We start from the raw sequence: 23422 nt of genomic DNA on the forward strand, positions 1-23422 counted from the left end.
AAAATGATATACCCCGCACCTCCACCAAAAAGATGTTACGGGGAGTATTTAATTAACCGTGAACGGCTAGCGCTTGCCTAGTCAAGACTGCACAGAGCGCACAGGTTCCAGCAGGTTTTCAGTCCGACAAGAGAGCCTCTGACCCAGCCCCACTACAATGTCTTTGTCTTTGCCATTGCTCGTGACAATATATAGACAATACCGCGTTCGCCGCATCACTCCACGAGACGGACGAAAACAGCAGAGTGCATGGGGAGTAACTGTTGCAGTTCGTCCTCGCCCTTGCTCTCTTTCGGACCAGGGATCGTACACTTACTCTCCAAAATTTGCACACGCCACCCACACTCCTGCAGTTACTCCCTTGAGGGACGAAAGTGCCCTTTTTTGGACTAACTGTGCAGTTACTCCCGTTTTCCCCGGAATACTTCTTAGAGTGTAGAACTCATTTGGGCAAGTTGGTAGAGATGCCGGGCAGAAAACAGCGCAACTCCGCAAGGACAAAGAAAGAACAGACACGCAACAGCGCCTGTGTGTGTCTATTTTTTCTTTGTCCTTGGGAAGTTGCGCTTTTTTTCCGCCAGTAGATGCAGAAGTCTCGCGCGCACCGCGTGACTTACTTGTCGGATGTGTGCCTGCAGGCCGTTGATCCCGTAGCATCTGAACACGAACCACAGCTTTAGGGAGCGGAATCGCCTGCCCAGAGGTATTGTCCAGTGCTGAAACGACACCAGGGTGAGACGCAGAAGAATATTTTGACGGCACCAGGGCTTCGGGGGAATTCGAACTCTTACCCTGTAATCGGGAACTTTGCCGCCCTCGTTGTCATGCTTCAGATACAGCGGGTTCACTTTGAACGCTTCTTCGATGTCGGTTCTTTTCCTAAACCTGTCAAAACAACGTGTGGTGGTTAGAAGTACATGACTGTTACGTATTTTTGCTTCACATAGTGACCACTGTGTGAATATAGCGCTCAGTACCAAGGTAGAAGCAAGCAAGCAATTTTGTGGCTGTATACGTGTATACACACGTTTGTGCCTGTGCGTGCGTGCTTGCGTTTATCACCAGTTCATACTAGATAACATTTTGCACGTTGGATAAGTACGAGGCACAATAAAGAATTGACAGTCACTTGAGTATCCTTACGTGATTTGAATGCGAAAGCATTATGACTCCTCTAATTACTTGGTCACGTCCATGATACGTGACGTAATACATTGGCACTTGTCCTTCACAACTCTAACGTGACGTAATACATTGTCACTTGTCCTTCACAACTCTACCTTAATCCACCTTGCTCTAATTTGTACCAACCTTAATCCACTATAATCCGCCTTCATTAACTTTATTTTACCTTAATTCACTTTACTCCACCTTAAGACACCTTACTCTTACGTGTTCTAACTTTAATTCATTTTACTTCACTCTAATTCACTCTATTTCACACTAATTACCCATAATGACTACTAATTAATGTTGTTATTGATTTTTGGTACCAGTCGCTGCGGACAACGCCGGCTTTTCTGCCTCATGGGACATGTAATGCTTTCGCATTAAAAGTACTACAACTTAGCTATAATTTAGCCGTAAAAGATTGGAAGGTGCCCGATAGACCTGTTTTCTTACATTGTTTGGCCCTTCACTGGATGGATTTGTGCACACTGGCCTAACGTCCCGATGGAAAATTTACGTGTCTGCAGCGCTGTCGATACAAACGCCCGCTTGGACATGCTCCAGGGAGAGGAATCGCTAGGCAGTCCGTATATCTTCTGGCGGAAACACGAAAACATATAAAGAAATGACGAGACAGGACGTTTCTTTAAATGTTTTAGCGTCTTTTCCCTCGCCAGAAGTATGAACCAACTAGCCCAGCAATAAGTACTAGTGAGTCTAGTTTCTCAATATGAATACTTAAGATTCCGCTAAAATGTATTGCATATGATGTTGGAACAGCAAGGGAGTAACCGCCGTGGTTGTTTAGTGGCTGTGGTGTTGGGCTGCCAAGCATGAGGTCACGGGATCAAATCCCGGTCACGGCGGCCACATTTTGATGAGGTGAAATGCGAGAACACTGTGTACTTAGGTTTAGGTGCCCATTAAAGAACCCCTGGTGGTCGAAATTGTTCCGGAGTACCCCACTACGGCGTGCCTCATAATCAGATCCTGGTTTTGGCACGTAAAACCCCCCAATTTAATTTTTTTAATTTGCATGGGGGCGCGTGTAGGGTGCCAGATGAACAGGCGTTCAAACGGCAGAGGAAGCTGTGACGTGGACAGTCTCGCTCGGTTGACGCATGTACCTCAATCTTGCCAAGCTCTCCCTTCGATGACGCGGATAGGACATCGGAAGTTCAACGGATCTACCTGAAGGAAGGAAGGAAGGAAGGAAGGAAGGAAGGAGGAATAGACGGAAAGACAGGGAGGTTAGCCAGTGCTCAGACCGGCTGGCTACCCTGTGCTGGGGAAAGGGACTAAGGGAGCAAGGGAAATAAAAGATAATCGAACAGAAATGTAAAAAAGTGTAAAGAAAAAGAAATGGAGAATACAGCAATGCTTAAAGTCTGTCTCAGACACCAGTTCTCCGCGAGAAGCGCAACAATGCTTTCAAAGCCTTCTGTGCTGAGGACGGTCTCGGCCAGTGTCCCAGGACCCTTTCCTCTGACAAAGGGCGTTTATCAAGTCCATCTAACGTTCTTGAAAGTTCTTTCCTTTCCGCATTGAAGCGGGGACACTCACAGAGAAGGTGGGCGACTGTTTCCTCGCAGCTGCAATTGTTGCATGTAGGGCTGTTGGCCATTCCGATCCGAAATGAGTAGGCATTTGTGAAGGCCCCGCTAAGCCACAAGTGGCACAGAAGCGTCTCCTCAGCTCTAGATATTCCTGACGAAAGACGGAGCTGTAGATTCGGATCCAAGTTGTGGAGACGAGCGTTGGTAAATTCTGTCGAGTAACGTTCCACTGTGCAAGTGTAAGTTCACGTGCGAGCAAACGAAGCCTTGCAGCTGCGTCTGTTCTGGATAGGGGTATAGCAGCACAGTGGAGACCATCATGAGCAGATCGGGGGGCTTCATCTGCACGGTCGTTTCCGTGGATACCGCAATGGCCCGGTATCCACTGATACGCTATGTCGTGTTTTTTCTCTATTGCGGGATGATGCAGAAGTCAGAATTGTTCATTCGGTCCATGATGAGATGGCGACGTAATGCACTGCAGAGTGGCCTTGGAGTCGGAGAAGATTGACCATGCCTGAGACGGTTCTTCAACTAAAAACTCTAGAGCATCGCGGAGGGCAGCGAGTTCTGCAGCCGTCGATGATGTAAAATGCGATTTCTTGAATTTTATGGTGACGGACTTCGCGGGAACAACCACTGCTCCTGCTGAGCTTGCAGAAGAAACTGAACCATCCGTGTAAATGTGAAGGCGTCCGCTGTGTTTCTCATGCAGGAACAGTAGTGTGCTTGTTGTAGGGCGAAATATGACGACTGGCATTTTCTTTTGGATTCCATGAATGGTTAGGAGGGCTACGAGGGGATGTAGGCACCACAACGGTAATGGTGGTCTTGCTGCAGGCGTTAAGTTAGGCGGAAACACTGCACGATGCGAAGCAATAATATCGCTGAATGCAGATTGTGGCCTAGAAGTAGGAAGTGTGGCGATGTGATGCGATGGAATCCGGGCGAAATGCCTGACGTGCATTCTTAAGGCATCGACACGAATATATGTTGTGATTTCGTTGAATATATGTTGTGAATATATGTTGTGATGTTGCATTTCGATGAAGGTAAAATGCAAAAACGCCTGTTTGCTTGCGTTGTAGTGCACGTTAAAGAACCCCAGGTGGTCAAAATTGATCTGGAGCCCTCCACTACGGCGTGCCTCATAATCAGAACTGGTTTTGGTACGTAAAACCCCAGAAAGAAGAAGAAGCTTTTTCTTCATAAGCGGGTACTGACGCTTAAGCGGACTGGTCCGGCACAGACTGCGCAGTGCATGGCTTCAACTTTATACTCATGAAGCCCCGCAGGAAGCATTGGTTTAAACTCGATACAACTTTCGCATCACATTTTCATTCGGCTAATATGTGTGAGCCTGTATCTGCCGCCCCGCTGTGAAACTTTTCACGCATGAAAGTATGGTTTGGCAATGAAGAGTACAATCGCTGTACAACTCAGTCGACGAAATGTAATGCAATGAGAGCACAAGCACAACCTTAAAAAAGAAAGATAGAACGTCTCGCTCAGCTCAGTTTCGGCACTATCCAAATTCGTGTCTCGGAACGGCGCTGACGTGTCGAGCTGATGTGCAACAAAGCTGAAAAAGGAAAACAAAAGAAGAAAAGAACAGAAACAAAAAGAGAGTGTGCCTCCAAAATATTATTGCAGCCATGATTTGTTTTGTCTCCTTTTTTTTTCTATTTTTGACAGATATGGTGACTTGTTTTGACAAATTATCAACGCTGTTCGTTACTGTTCGTGATCGTTTTCGAATACCGCTATTGTTTGCTTCTCCCCGTTGCACGAGGCTCAGACGCGGCAATGGATAACGCTACTGCGCAGTAACGCTGCTCTTGCTTACCACATTGCGGAGCAGTCGACGTTGACCAGGAGCCACTTGTGTGGGTTCATACTGAACGACGACACGTGCTGAAACGGGACAGCGAGATTTAGGAGCACAGTTAAGTGTTTGCAGGATCCTCGCCACTTTTCTGTAATGACTCAAGAGAAGCGGCAAGTGCAACCTCGATTCCTTTCATGTAGTGTCGATATTCTGGGCATATAAACGAGGATCCCGCGTATGCTGCGTCCACGTGAAGCCACAGGCTTTCTTCCTCACCTGCGAGAACGAAAGAAAGAAGTAAGCGAGGAAGAAGAAGCAAAGCCAGTTGTAAAAATGGTTTTTGAAGGCCTTCTGAACTTAAGATATGGCTGCTATGCTCAGTGAAACGCTGAAGTATTTCCGCTTTGCTTTGGTTACGTCTCTGTGAGGAAAATCATATGACATGTAGTGTTGGATCCGGAAAGGAGCAGGCAGGTAACTTGCAGACAACTCCTATCTCTTCGAGGTTGTCGAACGCACAGGAGTTGGTTGTCCCCAAGGTAGCGACCATCTGAAAAAAAAAAGAAAAAAAAAAGAGAACAAGAAAATACATCAGGAATTGGGCGTTGTATATAGTGAAGGAGCGCGAAAACCCAAATGAATGGTATACCGTTTATAAAAAAATTGGAGGACGCTTAAGCTTCGTCTTTAAAGAGTGGAACGCGATAGCTTTATCGGGCCCCGTTCGCATAGCATTTTTCTTCATGAGTAGGCTTCACTGCAACCCACAACGGGTGAAAGCCAGCTTACAAAGACCAAGCTCACACCAACCCCCTTAAAGTTGGCTTCTTTTAAACACAAATGCATTGCTGGAAAAATATTTTACAGGGGCAATGTAAGCCGTCTTATATCAAAATGTGAAGGACCTAGGACCTTTTTTTATTACTTTATTAATTGTTTGCTGTTGCCCCGAGGCGCGCTTGTCCAAAACGCATTAGGTAGGTTAAGTCCCAGTTTGACCTGCCGAGCAGGCGAGCGCCATCTGGATGGTGTTTTTGCAAGTAATCTACCCGGGCGTGCCGCTGTTGCATGGTAGAAATGCCGGAAAACGGGTTTGTGTTTGAGTTTTCTCGTAACAGAATTATGTTTTCTCGTATATTCAAATTACAATCCTACGCTATCATGTCTCTAGGTTGTGGTTAAGTCGTACTTTACGACTTTTCTGACGGATTTTACTTTGAGAAATTCAATTAGTTCATTAACAACTCTGCGCCACGCGGAGGGCCTGCGTGGTCAGGGTGGCTCGGGATTATTTTCTCAGCCGCGGACGCCGACGCCGGATTTTCTGCGACATGGGGTCCTTAACGCCATATCCCATTAAAACCGCCGAGCTATACGCTCCACAGGGATGCACAAATCGGCGGTGAACAAAATGGCAAATGCGGACATTCCCATATGCTTTGGAACCGACTCCGGCGTCGTACGTAATGAATTTGGCAGGCGTCTTGACTGCCATGATGAAGAAACGCGCTTATAGCTGTGTGCGCTGCACTTTCACTCTTTCTTGATTTTACTTTCGTGCCTTTATATACACGCACTCGCTTCTTCTTCGCTGATCGCCAATCGCCTCCTGTCGTCGAACTATAAACCCATAAACCCATTTAACCCTATAAAGGGAAAGAAACGATTATTTTGAGAGCACTGCTCTCACAGCTACATCCCGCAGGACACAAGCCTTATAGGGTGCCTACATTTTGAACATATACACTTATTCAGCGCACCAGAAAGCTGCAGTTTAGCTCGGTGCTAAGCGTAAGCTGTTTAAACCAGCCGTAATTTATGGTTCGTACCACAAATTCACGCGGTCACGCGAAATGTTGCCAACGCGTTCGGCGTCGCAAGCAACAGCGTTCTTAGCACTGTGCCAACCTTGGTTAGCCTGCCTGTGTTTGTGGCATGCCAGGAACGCTGTCGCTCGTATAGGCGCGCGCCGACGCGTCCAGCGCTAGTCACGCGAAATGTCGCGAAAGGGAAGGTACCTCTGAAAATGATCGCTCGAGAATACTTTCCTACATGCGTAGTTAAGTGAAACCAAGTTAAGACCTAGCAGCAACCAAGTTCATACCTAGCAGTAGCAGCCAGTAAGACTTGAGGATCGACAGTTTCGCTGTGCCTAAGCTTTGCACGAGTGAGTGCGAACTTGCCCGTTTTTTTAGGCCAGAAATATAGCGAACTGCCAGCGTACTATTTTTTTTTCTTTCCCAAGCACGGAATAAAAGAACGTTTCAAAGGGCCGGAAAAAAAAAAAAGTGAGTGTGTGCCTTGGTGTGGGCTTTTGGAGTGTCACATCTACGCGCACTTCTTCCGGCGGGCGTTTATCTGCATGTTGTTTTGGTGTCGTGTACAGGGAAATGAGCACCATACAGTATATGCGCGGTGATAAGTGGAGACAAAAGTTTTTTCTCAAAAGTTTAGAAGTCACTTCGCACGTGATCAGACCTGTCGTCTGGACGCTCTCTTGAGTTTTGGAGCGCACAGCATGCTATACATAGTTTGCACGTGACGTCATATCCGCCGCCTGCCCCGACCGCCCTCCACATTCTATGGTCCGCCATCGCTAGGCACCTCGCTACTAGCCGCTGGCCCGCTGCGTTTGTGTTCGGCGTTCGCTTCTACGTGTCAGCGCCGCACGTTTGCTGTCTTGAAAGCTTTGCGATGGCAGAAGTTAGGAGCCCTGAATTTTGCCCTTCCTACATGGACGAGCTTGTAGGGCCGACGCGGGCTCGCTACGAAGAAAAGGTCGGAATGTGCGACGGCCTGGACCCATACTAGCTGCACGTTGGCGTGGATACCAGTTCAGACCCCAAGGTGCTCCCGGCCACGACGTACGTGGATATTATTAATTATCTTCTCCCGTCCACGAGCTATGTCACGCTGAACGAAATAAAGGCTTACAAATCGCAGAAGGCGCACCATTACTTCACGAGCGGTTGGGTGAGGAAGGTTGCAGCGAAGCGTCTGTCGTCGGGTCTTACCATCGTCCTCGGCGAGGTGAGTCAATGAAAGCATATGTTCCTTGGCGTGCGGCAGAGAAGACTATCTCAGTATTTTTTGTGCTGCTCCATTCAGGGACAGCTTTCTTGCCACAAATGTTCACCTATATGCACTTTTTCCCCAAGCTTCGAAACGTGTGTTCGCTCCTTTCTGCGAGTTTTGGTTTACAGTTCGGTGCATATCCGTGCATGTGAATTTTTTTAATTATAGTGTTTTACGCGCCAAAACCAGTTCTGATTATGAGGCACGCCGTAGTGGGGGACTTCGGAAATTTGGACCACCTGGGGTTCTTTAACGTGCACCTAAATCTAAGTACACGGGTGCTTTCGCATTTCGCCCCCATCGAAATGCGGCCGCCGTGGCCGGGATTCGATCCCGCGACCTCGTGCTCAGCAGCCCCACACCATAGCCACTGAGCAATCACGGCGGGTGCATGTGAATTTTGTTGCGTTAAATAGAAGTAGCCCATTATATTGAAAGCATGCATACATTCAAATATTGCTTAGCATATTGCTAAGCGGAGCACACATACCAAGAAATGACGTTGCGAAGCAGTTTGCAGGCCGTTAAAAAAAAAAGGGGGGGGGGGGGGTGTTACGTGCTAAAATCTCGATCTAATTATGAAATACGTGGCAGTGGAGGGTTCCGGGATAATTTTGACTGCCCGGAGTTCTTTAACGTGCACTACAACACAAGTACACGGGCGTTTTTCAGAGCGGTAAAAGCGACCATGCGTGTGCGAGCAGGCGGTCACCAACCAGTACGGGGGCTTTCGCTGCCGCCCTTTTACGATCATGCGTGATGTGCAGTCTTTTGGCGTGTTATATACTCGCCCGACACAAAGTGACCACACGCACGTTGTTCAAGTTCTTCCGATGTATCCGGGAAAGCCACAGGCACCGACGTTTCTCCGATAGCATTCTTGTGCGTTCGCACTGCCATGTTATTACTTTTGGTGCACTGCAGACCTATACGCCCGGTTCTGCGTAGCTCGGCTTCGCGGCAGTGGTACTTCTTGTGCGGCAACCGAAAATCGCGCAGATTGGCATGATCACGACGCGAGAAGGAACTTCGGATCAACAACGCGTCACCGCGCGCAGCCTGCTCCAGCACGCTTCCGCAGGCGCGCAGGTATGGCGGACAGGCTCGCGGACCGGTGCGGAAGTGACGCGCGTGCAAACTATGTATATACAGGAGTCTTGTAACGTGGCATGACGACATGCCTTGTTAATCGCGGAGTGGCTTAGAAACCTTCCGACAAAGACCGTACGTACGTCATGAATAAGCGATGTGCAGCAGCAGTCATCGCCAGTCGACGGCCTCGTCCATAGAGTTAATAAACTGACTCTAGAGGCAAAGCTGGGCCGAAAAAGAGGGGACCGCTAGGGCGCCGCCATCTTGTCGACGCCATCTTGTAACTTGTCAATGTGGCCAGCGCAATTATTTTGAGAGGTGAAAACAAGTATAGGCCGCCTTATGCTGTGGCATAAAAAACGAATACCTGATGGCTTTATGAAGGTGATGTGTGAATATGAAGCTTACAGGAAACGCTTGCTAACGTAATTTATGCAATTCACGATGTACTCAGTCATTCAATAACGCGAGTTTCGGTTTCGGATATTTTTTATTTGTGTTTTCAGATGTGTGGTAGTTTCGTTATGGGTGTTCTGTGGTTTCGTTTGGTATAGTTTAGCTCTGACATGTGATCGCGCGACGACATCGGTTGACACGATGGCACCTTCGTGCCTTTTGTGCAAGACTAAAGCTCCAAAGGGCTCTGGCATTTCCCTTCACACGTAAGTAAACGTGCCTGACTTGTTCAGAACATCACGCGAGTTGACAGCTTTCGTGATTCACCGCTACATTTTTTTTTTTTTTTTTTACGTATTGCTCGTCAAGTGACACTTGCGACAGCAAACAGGGAAGCCTTAACAGCTATACGGTATTTTCGCTAGTGCGTGACCGTTGAAAACCACATACCGCCGGAAATTTTAACAGGGTTATCCTTGGGTTGCGTAAATGCCAGCTGCACGGCTGCACGGCCAACACCTCCCACACCGACGCGCACACGGCTGCACACACGCTACAAGCTATAAGTTGCCAGATTAAAACAGATTACTATCGCCAAGTCTAGCAAGCGTTTCAGGAGCTGGCAACATCAGCGTATCATAATGGCGGTGCTCTTGCGGTGACCAATTTCAATGCATGGGCCCTATGGGCTGCTTGTCCTCTAGAGTCAGTATATTAACTCTATGGCCTCGTCGCTCCTTTCGCATGTGCAGCGTACATGGTCGGCCCTTTAAGTGTATACGTATATAGAGAGCTTATAGGGAGCTCGCATTGACCCAGCGTGTAATGACGTATAATGACGTAGATGACGTTACCGCCATCGGAATGAAGCCCAGGCGGCGGTCCTCTTGGACGACGGCGCGCAGCGTTGGTCCCCGCACTGCCAGTTTGTCGTCCGTGTTGAGCACGTGAAAGCGCACGCTGGCCAACAAGGCGGCCCTCTCCACCGACGAGTGGGCCTGCGAACCACAGCTACAGCTCATATCTGCCGTGCTTACTTTCGGATACGCGAGGCGCGCTGTGACACTGCAATTATTCCTTTTTATTTATTTGCAATACTTTACAGGCTCCTAAAAAGGAGCATTGAGTAAGGGAGAGGGGGGAAGAGAGATTGCAGAAATAAACTGTTATTACAGCTATAACATTAAAAAAAATGGTAGATAGGAGTAAAACAAACAATAAACAGCTGTGTAAAAAAAAAGCAAGGCGCAGTGATCATCACTATGCATTCTTATGATCAAAGTGTTCCTAGAACATTTCACGGAAGCCGTTGGATGAGATAAGCGCAGCTACAGTATAATTGGGAAAACTGTTCCAAAGACAGATGGCACGAGGCAGCGCAGATTAATTGTAACATAAGATGCGTCCACATATGCGTCTGAAACTTAAATATGACGCCGTTAAACGCAAGAGTCGGAGTTTCCAGTGTTAAGCGAAAGGACCAATTTAAAAAAGAATGCTTGCGAAGAAAGCACAGAAGGGTGATGGAATAGAGAGAAGAAAGAAATAAAGCTGGCTGGGGCACCTGCTCGTCCCATACTAACATACTAAATACTGAAACAAATGGAATAAATACTGCGCCGAAGGCAGGCACAGCATGGGCAGCACACGCAGAGACCGCTGTTTGCATCAAGTTGTTATGGTCCGTGTTCACGCTGCGTTTGTTAATGGACTTGTATCTTCCCACAGCGCAGATAACGAAGTCCGGCGACACACGGCAAGCGCGTGACGCCAGACTGTAAAATTAGTGTGTCTCATTGCAAACACGAAGCAGTACTGAATCATCAACTGCTGTACATTCAAGTTTATGAGCCGCACGGCAATGTTGTCTGCCGCACTACCGCCGATGGCGGCTTGTCAGACATCAAGTCAGCTAGCATGGATTTATCGCATCATCCGTGTGTAACCGACGTCGTCATCAGCCAGTAATCATCGTTGTCATCATCTGGTTATGTCCTCTGCGGGGCGCAGGCCTCTTCCAGCGCTGATCGAGTAAGCGATATTCTTGCTGAATTCAGCGAACTTTTGCTGTGTTTGACAAGAAAAGACGTTCTTTGTGGACAGCGCTCTTCTGTTTTTTTTTTTTTTTTTTTTTTTTTTTTTTTTTTTTTTGCATAAAACATTCCGAAGTTTCTTTTTTCGTATTATTTTTCCAGCTTTTTTTTTTTTTTCTTTACTTGGAGCTCCAGGTGTTTCTAGCACGACGTTTAAGTGCAAATCACTTATACTGGAAAGAAGCGGTATTACTACTGTAATCGTCAAGTGATAGCTTGATTCATACTACTTCCCCTATACTATAAAAGGCAGCGCAATACGGCCTGTTCGGGTGCATTATCCAAAGAAGAAACTCATTCGAAGAAAATTCGCACGAACAGAGATTTATTTCGGCCGTCCATGGCATTCTATGTTCTGTGGAAAATAATATGTTTGCCTCTACAGTCAGTATCAGACTCGCTTTTAAAACGAGCACTTACCTTAACATTATATCAAACATTATAAAACAAGCGCATGGCCTGTGTTCAATGGTTTCTTCAGACCCTCAAGAGTCGCACTTTTGCATGGTCTGTCGGCCACCCTAACACGGTAAGAATAAGTGTTCGTATGCATATATAAATGGCCACTCCTGCTGCCATATGTGATAGAGCAATGTTGCATCGGCGGGGACACGTAGTTAGCACTCAATTGCAGCCGTAACAAAGGCTGCAAGTACATCTGGACATCACGCCCTCGCACGAGAACATTGTATACAGACAGGCTAGGTAAAGATAAATACGCAGGTGTCCACACACATGGGCGTCAGACAAGTATTGCTGTCGAATATCCAAGTCTGCCTGACACACACACACACACACACACACACACACACACACACACACACACACACACGCACACGCACACGCACACGCACACGCACACGCGCACGCGCACGCACGCACGCACGCACGCAAATAACGTTTTCTTCCACGCGCCGAAAGAGATGGCCGCACGAAGCGCAGCACCTTCGAAGGTACATGGTCTTGATCATATAATAGCTGTATGGAGTTGTAACGATACCTGACAGGAGGCGTAAACGACGAGCTTGTCCCACACTTGGCAGGGCCTGAGCGACGGATTCTGCTGCAGCAGGAAAGTGGTGAGCTTGGTCTTTGCGGCGAGAACCGCCGTCAGGGTGCACTCGCTGGCTGTGCTCTGGGGAAACCAGAGGCAGAGACAGTATCGCGTTTGGCTGTGTGAAGAATCGACGCGAAGAGCTTTGAAGTGGCAAAAACGACGAATTTGAGGGATATGTTTCAGTCAATATTATTCCCAAGGAGGGGGCAAAAGGGGCGCGTCTGGTGTGCAGGTAACGCGAAAACTGAGGCCAAATGATTATACTTCGTATTTATGAGGCCCTATATTCAATGCAATAAAAATTACGCGAGCGTACCAAGAACGTTGGAATGTGCGCACTCACTGAGGCTCGTTGGAGAAGCGACCTTGTATTTCTACAATACTCGCTTTTGAGACGCCGTGAGGCCATCTAAAGCACTCGGAACGGTTCCTCAAAAACGCAATTAACTGCTTAAAAGCCCGATACAATGCTTGAAATATCTATTTGAGAGTAGCGACGCCATAAAAGCGTAATTTTATGTATTCTCACTTTAAATATCACCTTTATTGGATGTAATTTCAGGGAACGCGTGTGTGAAATAGCAATTGTGTTATACTTGTATGACGCCTCCACCGTTGATGCCGGGCGTGGAGAAGAGGAAGTGGCTCGGGAGATCGATAGCCTTTCCCAGCCAATCCATGACCATCATTTCCAGTTCGGTGTTTGCTGGGCTCGCAATCTGGAACGTTTCCCGGACAATGTAAGACACTACACATTACAAAAGGCGTAAAAAGTCTCCGGACCACGGCACCGCGGCAAGAACGCCGCCTTTTCTCGCAGTCTATATGCATGCCAACCTGGAACTTGGCGCGCTCTTAAACCTCTTAGTGAACCAAACAATTTCAAGTTTTTCGATGTTTGTTGCGAAGAAACTCGACCCTTTAGCCGATGCCTTGATCAGTAAAATTTTAACTGAGGTGTAAACGGTGCACTTTCCTTTTGCACTCACTCTTCTGCAGTTGTGGATTTGCACGATTCACCGAAGCGCATGCCAAGCTAACGTCTTTAAGTATAGAATAATTAAAACTGAATTTCTCACCAATAGCTACAGCCCTTTGCGGCCTCCCCACATTGTGTCCCTCTCTTGTATACACATGAAATTGCTCCCAAGAGCACGCTCCAAATACGATTGTTTCTCAATAGATGCAGTTTACATCACGAAGATATAAAATTACTATTTGAGCATTACTTTTACGCTAGTTAAGAAATCGCGACCCGCCGTGGTTGCTCAGTGGCTATGGTGTTGGGCTGCTGAGCACGAGGTCGCGGGATCGAATCCCAGCTACGGGGGCCGCATTTCGATGGGGGCGAAATGCGAAAACACCCGCGTGTACTTAGATTTAGGTGCACTTTAAAGAACCCCAGGTGGTTCGAATTTCCGGAGTCCCCCTCTACGGTGTGCCTCATAATCAGATCGTGGTTTTGGCACGTAAAGCCCCATAATTTAAAGATAAGAAATCGCTTCTGCATAGGACTAAACAAAAATCGGACCTTTTCATTAAATTGAGTAGCACAGGAATAAGGAGTACACGAAGTGCGTGATCTAGAAGTCTCTATTCATATACTATCTAAGGGAGACCCAGTACGGCTGCCGGAACACGGCCTCCGAGGTCGTCGCATGCGTTGTGTCGAACCTCGTCAGGGCTGTTTCATCGCAGTCAGAATGCACGGTTGCGTGCGCCTCTTTCTAGCAAACGGTTCATAACGCCCAATGCGTAATACTTATGGCTGTACTTACGGCCCATTGGGACAGTGCGGCTACAACCTCGCGTTGACTTCTGCTGAGAATGCGCTAAGGTATACGCCCTGGAATCGAATTTCGCGCTCGCCTACTATTATATTAAAGATAAGACTACAGGCAGGCACATTTTAAAGTGTCTGCCGTGAGGCAAACATATTAAGAATAAACGGGTCACTGATCAAGGCAAACACAATATCCTGCAGTTGTATTCACGACACCTTCTTTGATTATATACCGTACTATACTAACGTGTGTTGTCGGTTCTTTGATTGCCGCCATCAGATCACAGATTCCTGAAACTGGTGACACATACAAGATGCTTCAGCGAAGAGTGCGTAATTTAAAAAAAAGAATACTTGAACTGTGGAGATACGTTGAGACAAAGAGGTTATACTCTTTCAGCGGCGTGCTATTCGAGGCAGTGGGTGCTAGGGATTGTGCGAGAATCACTAATAAACTCTAACTAAAATTTATTAATTAGCATTTTAATAAATGATCTTAACGTGCACCTGCTTTCGAGAAGTTCATCTCCGAAATCTACCATAAAAAACTTTGATGTAAGACGTAGTTTCGCCCTGCAGTGATGAGGGAAGGTTTTGGGGAAAGATTACGCGCGGAATTTGCTTCGCATTCTGGAGACGCATATCTCAAAACCTTCCATTTCATGCAAAAATGTTAGAAATGTACCCATGTGAACCCGACTATGGCGAATGTTGAGCTGAGCATGTCCGCAAGAAGCGAAGGCGGGCTTTGGCCTGTGGGGAAGTAGGCATGGAAATGGGGTGAGTGCCAGTGAGTCATCTGCAAGAGAAAGAAAAAAAAGAAACAATATAAATATAGCGCTGATCGCACCAACACTCACCAATCTTGAACTTGCAGGAAAGCATGATGTGATAGTTCAACGCAAAAAACAGCGGGTTGGTTGCCAAAGCTCACTTTGCATATGTTCCTCAGGCATTCTTTAACAACCCGCCGTGGTTGCTTTGTGGCTTTGGCGTTGCGCTGCTAAGCACGGACTCAGGGGGTCAAATCCTGACTGCAGCGGCCGCATTTCGATGGCGGCGAAATGCAAAAACGCCCGTGCAACGTGCATTGGGCGCACGTTAATGAACGCCAGGCGGTCAAAATTAATACGCAGCCTCCAACTACGGCGTGCCTCGTAATCAGGTCGTGGTTTTGGCACGTAAAACCCCATAATTTAAATAATTTTACCAGCGGAGCTGTTTAAGGTCGAGGTTGAACCGTGCCGAGCGTTGATCAGTTTTGCGAAGCGCGCGCCAGCCACAGGTGGTCGGAGAATGGCGAAAATTGCAGGTTGGGGGGGGGGGGGGGGGGTCAACCGAGCAGTATAAAAGCGTGCACTGTTGGCGGAGAGCATTCCGACGTTCGGCGACGAGTATGGCGAGGACGAAGAAGCAACTGTCTCCGGAAGAAGAAGCGGCGCGGCAGGAAAGACGACGGGAAGCTGCTCGAGCATGGGCTCAACGATGACGTGCCGACCCAGAATTCCGAGCAAGGGAAGCTGAGGCTAAGCGACGGCGAAGATCCGAAGACCCCTAGTTTCGAGTAAGAGAGGTGGCGTCGCGGCAACGGTAAGAATAGACTCATCGGGAAGTAAAAGCCAAGTTGAAGCCACCAGCTCCGCTGTTTCATCAGTCTTCGCGACGTTAAGTCAGTGAAGCTGCGCTGATTGTTTTTTTTTATTCTTTCCCACGTTGTAGTGTTAAGACTCAATATTTCTTGAAACATTAAAGCTTAGTATTGTTTTCTTTTGGCTACAAAAATGACATAATGATGATGATGGTGAAGCCTCAATTAATGGCATTGTGGGGGATAGGCCACCAACCGGGTGGTAACTAGTTGCACATTGCTGAGTCGCTGTTGTTTCCTCGACAACGAATGCTGAACCACTCCTCCCTACATTTGCATGCTGTGCGGTGTAGTTCATGTGTGCATGTGTCGTTCCCACCAAGGAACGATTCACTGCGGCCGTTGCCGTCAAGTTCACGCGCATGACCCGATATCAAGCTTGGACTATCTCACGGTTGGTTTTCAGTTGTTCACGCAAAGCGTGGTCGTCCTTTAATTTTGGAAGTTGGGCAGTCTGGCCGAGGACTTGGTGGTGGATAAGTGAGCATTGTACCCTCGTCGCTTCGCCATGAAGCAGAAAGCCAAATAGAGCGAGAGAAAATGCTTCCATCGAAAACAGGGGAAGTTCATGCGGAGGAGCCAGTGGAAATGGGGACTATAATAGAGAGCAGAAGATGCGAAGAAACGTGGTAGCGACCAGTGTTTCCGGTACCGTTGGTCTTCGGCTGAAAAATGATGTTCCTCTTCGATTTCTTGGATATGCCGGCTTCAAGGTCTTGACATCAGGACTTATTTGGGGTACCTTGGTTAGCTATAGTTCGTGCTTTCCCGTTAACCTGACTGACTACGAGTAGTCACACAGTGCATAGCCCCCCGCCTTGGTAGCTGATTGGCTATGGCATTTCGCTGCTGAGCACGAGATCAAAGCTTCGTTCCCGGCTACGCTGGCCTCAATTCGATGACAACAGGAGAAATAAACGCTCGCGTATACCCTGCTTTGGGTATATGTGAAAGAGCCCCAGGTGGTCAACATTAATCCGTAGTCCCCCACTAAGGCGTGCCTTGTAATCAGATTGTGGTTTTGGTATGTCAAACCCCAGAAAATGAAAATAATATTAAAAGAAAGAAGACCGCACAGCTGATCAGCGGGAGCATCAGCTGACAACAGCAGAAATAATGGCCTGTCTTGTTTGCCGACCGAATGCTCTACCTTCAAATGCGAGTTAGGTTTTTTCAGCGGTTCAGGTTGTAGGAAAAAATTGGAAGGCGATTCAACATCTAGTTGACGTCGATAAAAGACAATGTCTTCCTGAGTGAATTGGGGGTGAGAATGGGGCTAAGTTATTGCGCTTGCGTCACCCCTCATGCGAGAGGAGTAAGAGGAGCATCCGCCTGCTTAAATTATTTACTGCACTATCTTCGGGATAGTCCTCCGGTCGGGATAGACTGGAGCGCCTTGCTTTTCGAAGCGTAAGTCGGACAGCCGCGTAAGCTCGTTTGTCAGCCCTTGCTTTATTCGATTCCTGCCTATTTGAGTGGTTTACGACACCGGTGCTGGTAGGGTTCATGCGGTATAGTGTATTATGCTTTGTGTAGCGCATTGCGAACTCCGAATGTGTGTTTTCTTCTTTTTGTAGACTTTTAAAAGTATTTCCACGGATGCACGCTGTGAACAATCCACAGAAAAAACAGAGAGAGAGAAAGAAAGTGAACAACTTAATACTCCTTTCGATCATGTGAAAACACGACTTCAAGAGCCGCTCGCGCACGCCGTGCCGAGTCGTCTAGCGCTTGCCGCAGTATTTTCAGTGCAGTGCGAGATTACAATTCGTGCTTTTATTGTGCGGTTATTGAAACACTGCAATGGAGCTGAGCCACAAACTCTCATGACCTGACGGCACGAATTGCGCAGTGATGAGTTTTAAGCACCGATAGACTTCCCGCTGGTGATCCAGTATCAGCTGTGGGGCGTTCACAGTGTTTGGCATTAGCTAAATTGTGTGTGCTAACCGCCCTCTGTACTCTTTTGTCGCCCTACTTGTGCCGTGCCTAAAGCACTTTCCCTATATGTGAGAGCGCGATTTTTTCGCCTGGCCACGAAGCTCCAAAATCAGAAACACCAGAGGACGACGACGGTAGTACCGCGCGTTCTATTGAAAATGTGCTCCGAAAATATTCGTTGTGAGCCCATTTTGCGCATATACTTGAGGCGCTCTTCGTCAGCTGCGCTTTCGGTGGCGGTGCGCCTTTTTTTTTTTTCGTTTCTAGTGTTCCTGTATGCGGCTCGCACAGGAACTCTATATTCGTTTCATCGTATCGAAATTGGTACCACCCTATTGGGAGGAGTACATGGCCAAATCTTGGGGACACTGAACTCGTCGTCGTAGTCATCGTCATCGTCAACTTATTCACTGCAACGTTCACTTCAAAATGAAGGCATCTTCCATCGATATCCATTTATCCTTGTCTTGCGTAAGCTGGCTCCATAAGCTGGCTCCATTAGACCACCAAATCCTCGTCCTCGACTGCGCTTTCCTTTCATTCCCTTGGCGCTCATTCTGTCACTCAGACCAGACCACCGGTCATCTGGCTCGACGCATTACATGACGCGCAGAAACCATTAATTGCCTTCCTAGGGTCTTAATGACTGTATTGTGTAAACGTGTTAGAACACAGAGTATCGATCGCAATAATTTTTTAATGGTGATGTCGGAAACTATTACGACTACGTAGGCAACGTCACCTCGGCGGACAAGACGCTGCTTCATCTCACTAGCAGAGGTAAGGTAAGGGTTACCCAACTGTGGTGTCACGACACCTGCGTCAAGCATTGAACTCAAGAACCGTGGTGCACCGGTGAATATCGACAGTTGCGGCACCGCGCACTTTACAGTGGTGCATTTGTTTAAGTAAACCACTCGTGAGAGTGAAGCATGCAGCCTGTTAAAAAAAAGAAGAATCATTGAGTCCAATGTTTAATGGGACCCAATTGGTTCCAATTGGACATCATTGAAGGTGCAGTTAGTTTCGATTGGACATCATTGCAAGTCTAGTTGGTTCCAAGTGGACATTATTAGAGGTCCAGTTGGTTTCAGTTGAATATCAATGGGGCTTGGTATGCCAATTAACTGGTCCCAATCGAACCTAATTGGAATTAAGTAATCGATGAGTAATCCCGTGAAGCAACGAAATAGTTGATAATATGCAATAGCATAATTATAATTTAAGCTTTCAAATAAAATATTTTTTTTTCATTTTGGTGTGACCAATGGGGGACGAGACGCAATGGTTATGTTTATAAAATAACCATTGCGTCTCGTTGGCACCGCAAAGGTCCCAACTTCTACTTCTTGTGAGTCACATTGGCACATCATGTTGTTCAAATGTGTTTATCGTCACGAGTTCCCCACCCACTCCTCTTGATTATTGCCATCAGGGTGTGACGAAACGAAATGCATATTGCTTCACATACATATAAATACGAGTACATTTAAAGCTCATATACCCTTTGTGTCACAGCGGTACATATTCTGGAGGATCAGCCAAGAATAGGCACACACGCAGTGGCACATGTCGAATGGCTTAATCATAGAAAATCCAAGCACACCAAGGAAACCGTTGAATATGATGGGCGTTATTTCAGTAAGAGGTCGGCGTGCTTTGGAGACGTCTATGAGCCGATGTTATGTGTTCAGGTTTTATGTAGGAATTAATTTTTATTTATCACGCAGAATACAGGTCCGCTTACGCGCACTACTTTGGCGGTCAGCGTACAGAGTTCATATGAGCACGTTTGCTGGTACGCCCTCCGCGGTAGTCCAGTGGCTATTGCGTTGCGCAGTTGAGCTCGAGGTCGCGGGTTCGAATACATGAGGGGCGAGTAGCAGCTTACCCCGGGCAGGATGACCCTTTCGATGTCCTTGAAGATGTCCTCCCACTTCTCGGGCTCCTGGGGTGCCTCCGGCGGCACCAGGGAAGCCAGGTAGCCGGGTGCCACGTCGGGGAGCACGGGCTGGTTCCTCAGACCGTTGAAGTACGACAGCGCAAAGTCCAGCAGCTGATGGCCAGCCTCGCGGAACTGCTCGTCATCCATGCCGCCGGCGCGTCGGTGCCTTGCATATAGAAAAATTCGAGGATATCTCGGTCTTTGTCGAGTATTCGGAAACCGGCGCGCTCCGTTTCATTCCTTGTAGGACATCGTGATCTTGTCTATTTTTTTATAATTATTCTAGGCTTCTAATGAACCACCATCATCATCAGCCTATTTTATGTCCACTGCAGGACGAAGACCTCTCTCAGCAATCTCCAATTACTCCTTTCTTGCGTCAACTGATACCATCCTACGGGTGCAAGTTTCCTAAATTCATCCTACCATCTAATTGTCTGCCGTCATCGACAGCGCATCTCTTCTTGGCATCCATTGTGTAACTCTAATGGACCACCGATTATCTGCTCTACGAATTGCATTAGCTGCACAACTCTTCTTCTTAGTCTCAACTACAATGTACACCCGTTTGCTCTCTGTAATTCACACTGCTGTCTTCCTGACTCATAAAATTGCATTCCCCCCCCCCCCCTTTTTTTTTTTCCTCGATCGCTCATTGAGCGGTACTTAACTGCTTCTCATGTTGCTTCGTTGTCCTCAGAGTTACCATCTTACAGGTAATTAATGACAGAAAGCAATCTTTGTACACTTTTCTTTTCAATGATGATAGTAAATAGCTGGTCACGACTTGGCCGTGGCTGTCATATTGAACATCACGATTGTCTTTTGACCCGCCGTGGTGGCGTGGTGGCTTTGGCGTTGCGCTGCTAAGCCCGAGGGATTAAATCCAGGCCACGGCGGCCGCATTTCTATGGGGACGAAATGCAAAAACGCCGGTGTACGGTGTATTGAGTGCACGTTAAGAAAACCCAAGTGGTCAAAGTTAATCCGGACTCTTTAACTACGGCGCGCCTCATAATCATATCGTGGTTTTGGCACGTAAAACCCCAGAATTAATTTTCTATTGTTGTCTTCTGCACAGTAATCTTCAAGCCTACATTTAGATTTTGTCGATTAAAGTCATCTCATCGTGTGATGTAAGTCATCTCCAGCGTTGCAGAACAGGGCAATGTAATCTGCAAACCGCAGATTGCTGAGATGTTTTACGTCGACCATTACACCTGATAGTTCACAATCTAGAATATTTTTTTATGTTTATTTATTTATTGTACCTATTATTATTTATTGTACTTGTAGCTGGGGGGCTAGTTGGCAATTCATATTGGTAACAGCTTCAGAGCGAAAAAACAAAAACCCCACTCACATACGCGCACGCACCCACACACGCACAAACACCCGAGAAAGGACCTGCCCTCATCGCCCAAGCACTAAGGCAACGCAAACCAGCTCGGAGACGCCGCTAGGAGCTCCGGGAAGAGTTTTCTTTAGTTTGTAAGGTGATCGAGTCCCTGGTGTGGGTTCACCCCGAGATAGGGGCGGTGGCTTCATAGAGCAGTGGGCAAACGCGAAAAGTCGGCGCACCCGCTCCCCGCCTTTCTCCCTTGCGCGCGCGCGCGAGAAGACGTCGCCGCACCAAGCCACTATCGTTCTCGTCTCGTCCTCGAATGCTTTGACTCGCGCTTGTAGCATACGGGGTTTAGCATCCGAAACTGCACAGTGGGTTACGAGGGACGCCGTAGTGCCCTCGGGCTCCGGATTCTATATAGAGCGGCCGTTCTTGCGGTAAGCGTAGCCCTCCCTCGGTGTAACCGCGCGAACGCTCTCGTGCCACGCGTTCGTCGTCGTCGTATTCTTCCACAGCTGGCTCCGATGCCGCTCATCTCACCATTCCAGCGTTCCCTCTGCGAAGGCGCTGACGGCAGTGGCCCACTGCCAGTCGGAGCGGTCGGTGATTTCGGTTTTAATTTCTTTGCCTCAATATATCGCGAAATAAAAACACGTATACAGCTGCGCTCAAATTTTGCATTAGGGAGTCTATCGTAATCGTCGGTGACTTTTTTTTTCTTTCTCTTTCTCTTTTTTTTTTTTTACCACCTGAGGTCCTGCAACGTGCAGCGTTCTTGCTTTCCGCTCCCATCGAAACGTGGCCGCCGCGGCCGGTATCAAACCCGCGCGAGCTCGTTCTCGGCAGCGTAACGCCATAACCAATCTTTAGTGAATTAAGACAAAAGCCAGGACCAGCAATTTTTTCTGTCTTCTTTCTTTTTCTAGTAAAAGGCAATGCATGGCATTCACAAACGCGTCGACTATAAAAAATTGCGCCGCTCATTGCCGTAATTTGCTAGTGAAATGTCACAGGCGCGGCAGCCGCACGCGCTTTCGCAGGGACTCTCTCAACACTATCGGTGCGTCCAATTTGTTTCTTTTTTGCTGTTGTTGTTTTCTTTACTGCCTGCTTGGTATAAAGCAGGCGCTAAAGAAACTGTGTGGTAAAGAAACTTCACAATAGAAGAAACTGTGCAAACCCAAACAATTCACATAATGAAATAAAATTCAGCCCAGCTTTGGCTGGATAGCACTAAAGGAGCTGTAAATTTGTAAGGTCATTGGTTGCCTTCTTTTGGACGACCTTGCAAAGGTACAATGCATTTTTCGCACTGGTACTCTGTTACTTAACGCTACAATCAACGTCAGCGTCCGACATGCGCCGAGCGCAGCGGCCGCAGCGTCGCGACGTGTTAGGTCCTTTCAGCACGTGCAGCTACACGAAGTCCTCTGATAGTGCCGTCGTTTAAGCACTGGCATCATAATCAAGAGGACCCAGTATGAATGAAAAGCTGGGCTAGTTGGTTTTGGCTGACAGTGAACATTGCAGTGGCGCTCCTCCGTGTCTTTTTCCGCTAGTACACTGTTTATACACCCCGCTCCTACCTCATCTCACATACCTTTAAATAATGAGCGATAAGGGTAAGGGGGCCCGAGGGGCTCGATTTTTTGTTACTCACAATCATACGAAGTGACGGACAATTAATGAAGCCAGATAAAGCATCATCATCATCATCATCATCATCATCATCATCATCATCATCATCATCATATATTTATGTCCACTGCAGGACGAAGGCACGAGCTCCCTGTGATCTCCAATTACACCTGTCTTGCGCTAGCTGATTCCAGCTTGCGCCTGCAAATTTCCTAACTTCATCACAACACCTAGTTTCCTGCCGTCCTCGACTGCGCTTCCCTTCTCTTGGTATCCATTCTGTAACTCTAATGGTCCACCGGTTATCCATCCTACGCATTACATGGCCTGCCCAGCTCCATTTTTTTCGTTTAATGTCATCTAGAATATCGGTTATCCCCGTTTGTTCTCTGATCCACACCGCCCTCTTCCTGTCTCTTAACGTTAGGCCTAACATTTTTCGTTCCATCGCTCCTTGTGCGGTCCTTAACTTGTTACCGAACTTCTTTGTTCACCTCCAAGTTACTGCCCCAAATGTTAGTAGCGGTAGAATGCAAAGATTGTACACTTTTCTTTTCAACGACCGTAGTAAGCTCCCAGTCAGGATTTGGCAATGCCTGCCGTAAGCACTCCAACCCAATTTTATTCTTCTGTAAATTTCTTTATCATGATCGGGGTCCTCTGTGAGTAATTGACCTAGATAAACGTACTCCTTTACAGACTCTAGGGGCTGACTGGTGATCCTGAATTCTTGTTCTCTTGCCAGGCTATTTAGCATTATCTTTATATTCTGCATGTTAATCTTCAACCCCACTCTTACACTTTCTCGGTTCAGGTCCTCAATCATTTGCTGTAATTCGTCCCCGTTATTGCTGA

At 47.5% G+C, this 23422-nt stretch overlaps 1 protein-coding gene across 1 annotated transcript in view; it reads right to left on the reverse strand.

Annotated features, from left to right (window-relative positions):
* The window catches only part of LOC119436954 (aromatic-L-amino-acid decarboxylase), a 32998-nt gene extending 13252 nt beyond the window's left edge, over positions 1-19746 (reverse strand). Inside the window, exons 1-10 of the mRNA XM_037703999.2 lie at positions 19531-19746; positions 14736-14849; positions 12864-12986; positions 12211-12345; positions 9972-10115; positions 5038-5104; positions 4736-4830; positions 4573-4640; positions 792-885; positions 618-716 (exon numbers count right to left, since the gene is read on the reverse strand). Coding sequence (XP_037559927.1) covers positions 618-716; positions 792-885; positions 4573-4640; positions 4736-4830; positions 5038-5104; positions 9972-10115; positions 12211-12345; positions 12864-12986; positions 14736-14849; positions 19531-19731 — 1140 coding nt within the window. The 5' untranslated portion in view covers positions 19732-19746. The remainder of the gene's footprint in view (positions 1-617; positions 717-791; positions 886-4572; positions 4641-4735; positions 4831-5037; positions 5105-9971; positions 10116-12210; positions 12346-12863; positions 12987-14735; positions 14850-19530) is intronic.
* Between the last annotated feature and the right edge of the window lie 3676 nt (positions 19747-23422).

The sequence above is a fragment of the Dermacentor silvarum genome, chromosome 1 (assembly GCF_013339745.2).
Source record: "Dermacentor silvarum isolate Dsil-2018 chromosome 1, BIME_Dsil_1.4, whole genome shotgun sequence".
Lineage (NCBI taxonomy): Eukaryota > Metazoa > Arthropoda > Arachnida > Ixodida > Ixodidae > Dermacentor > Dermacentor silvarum.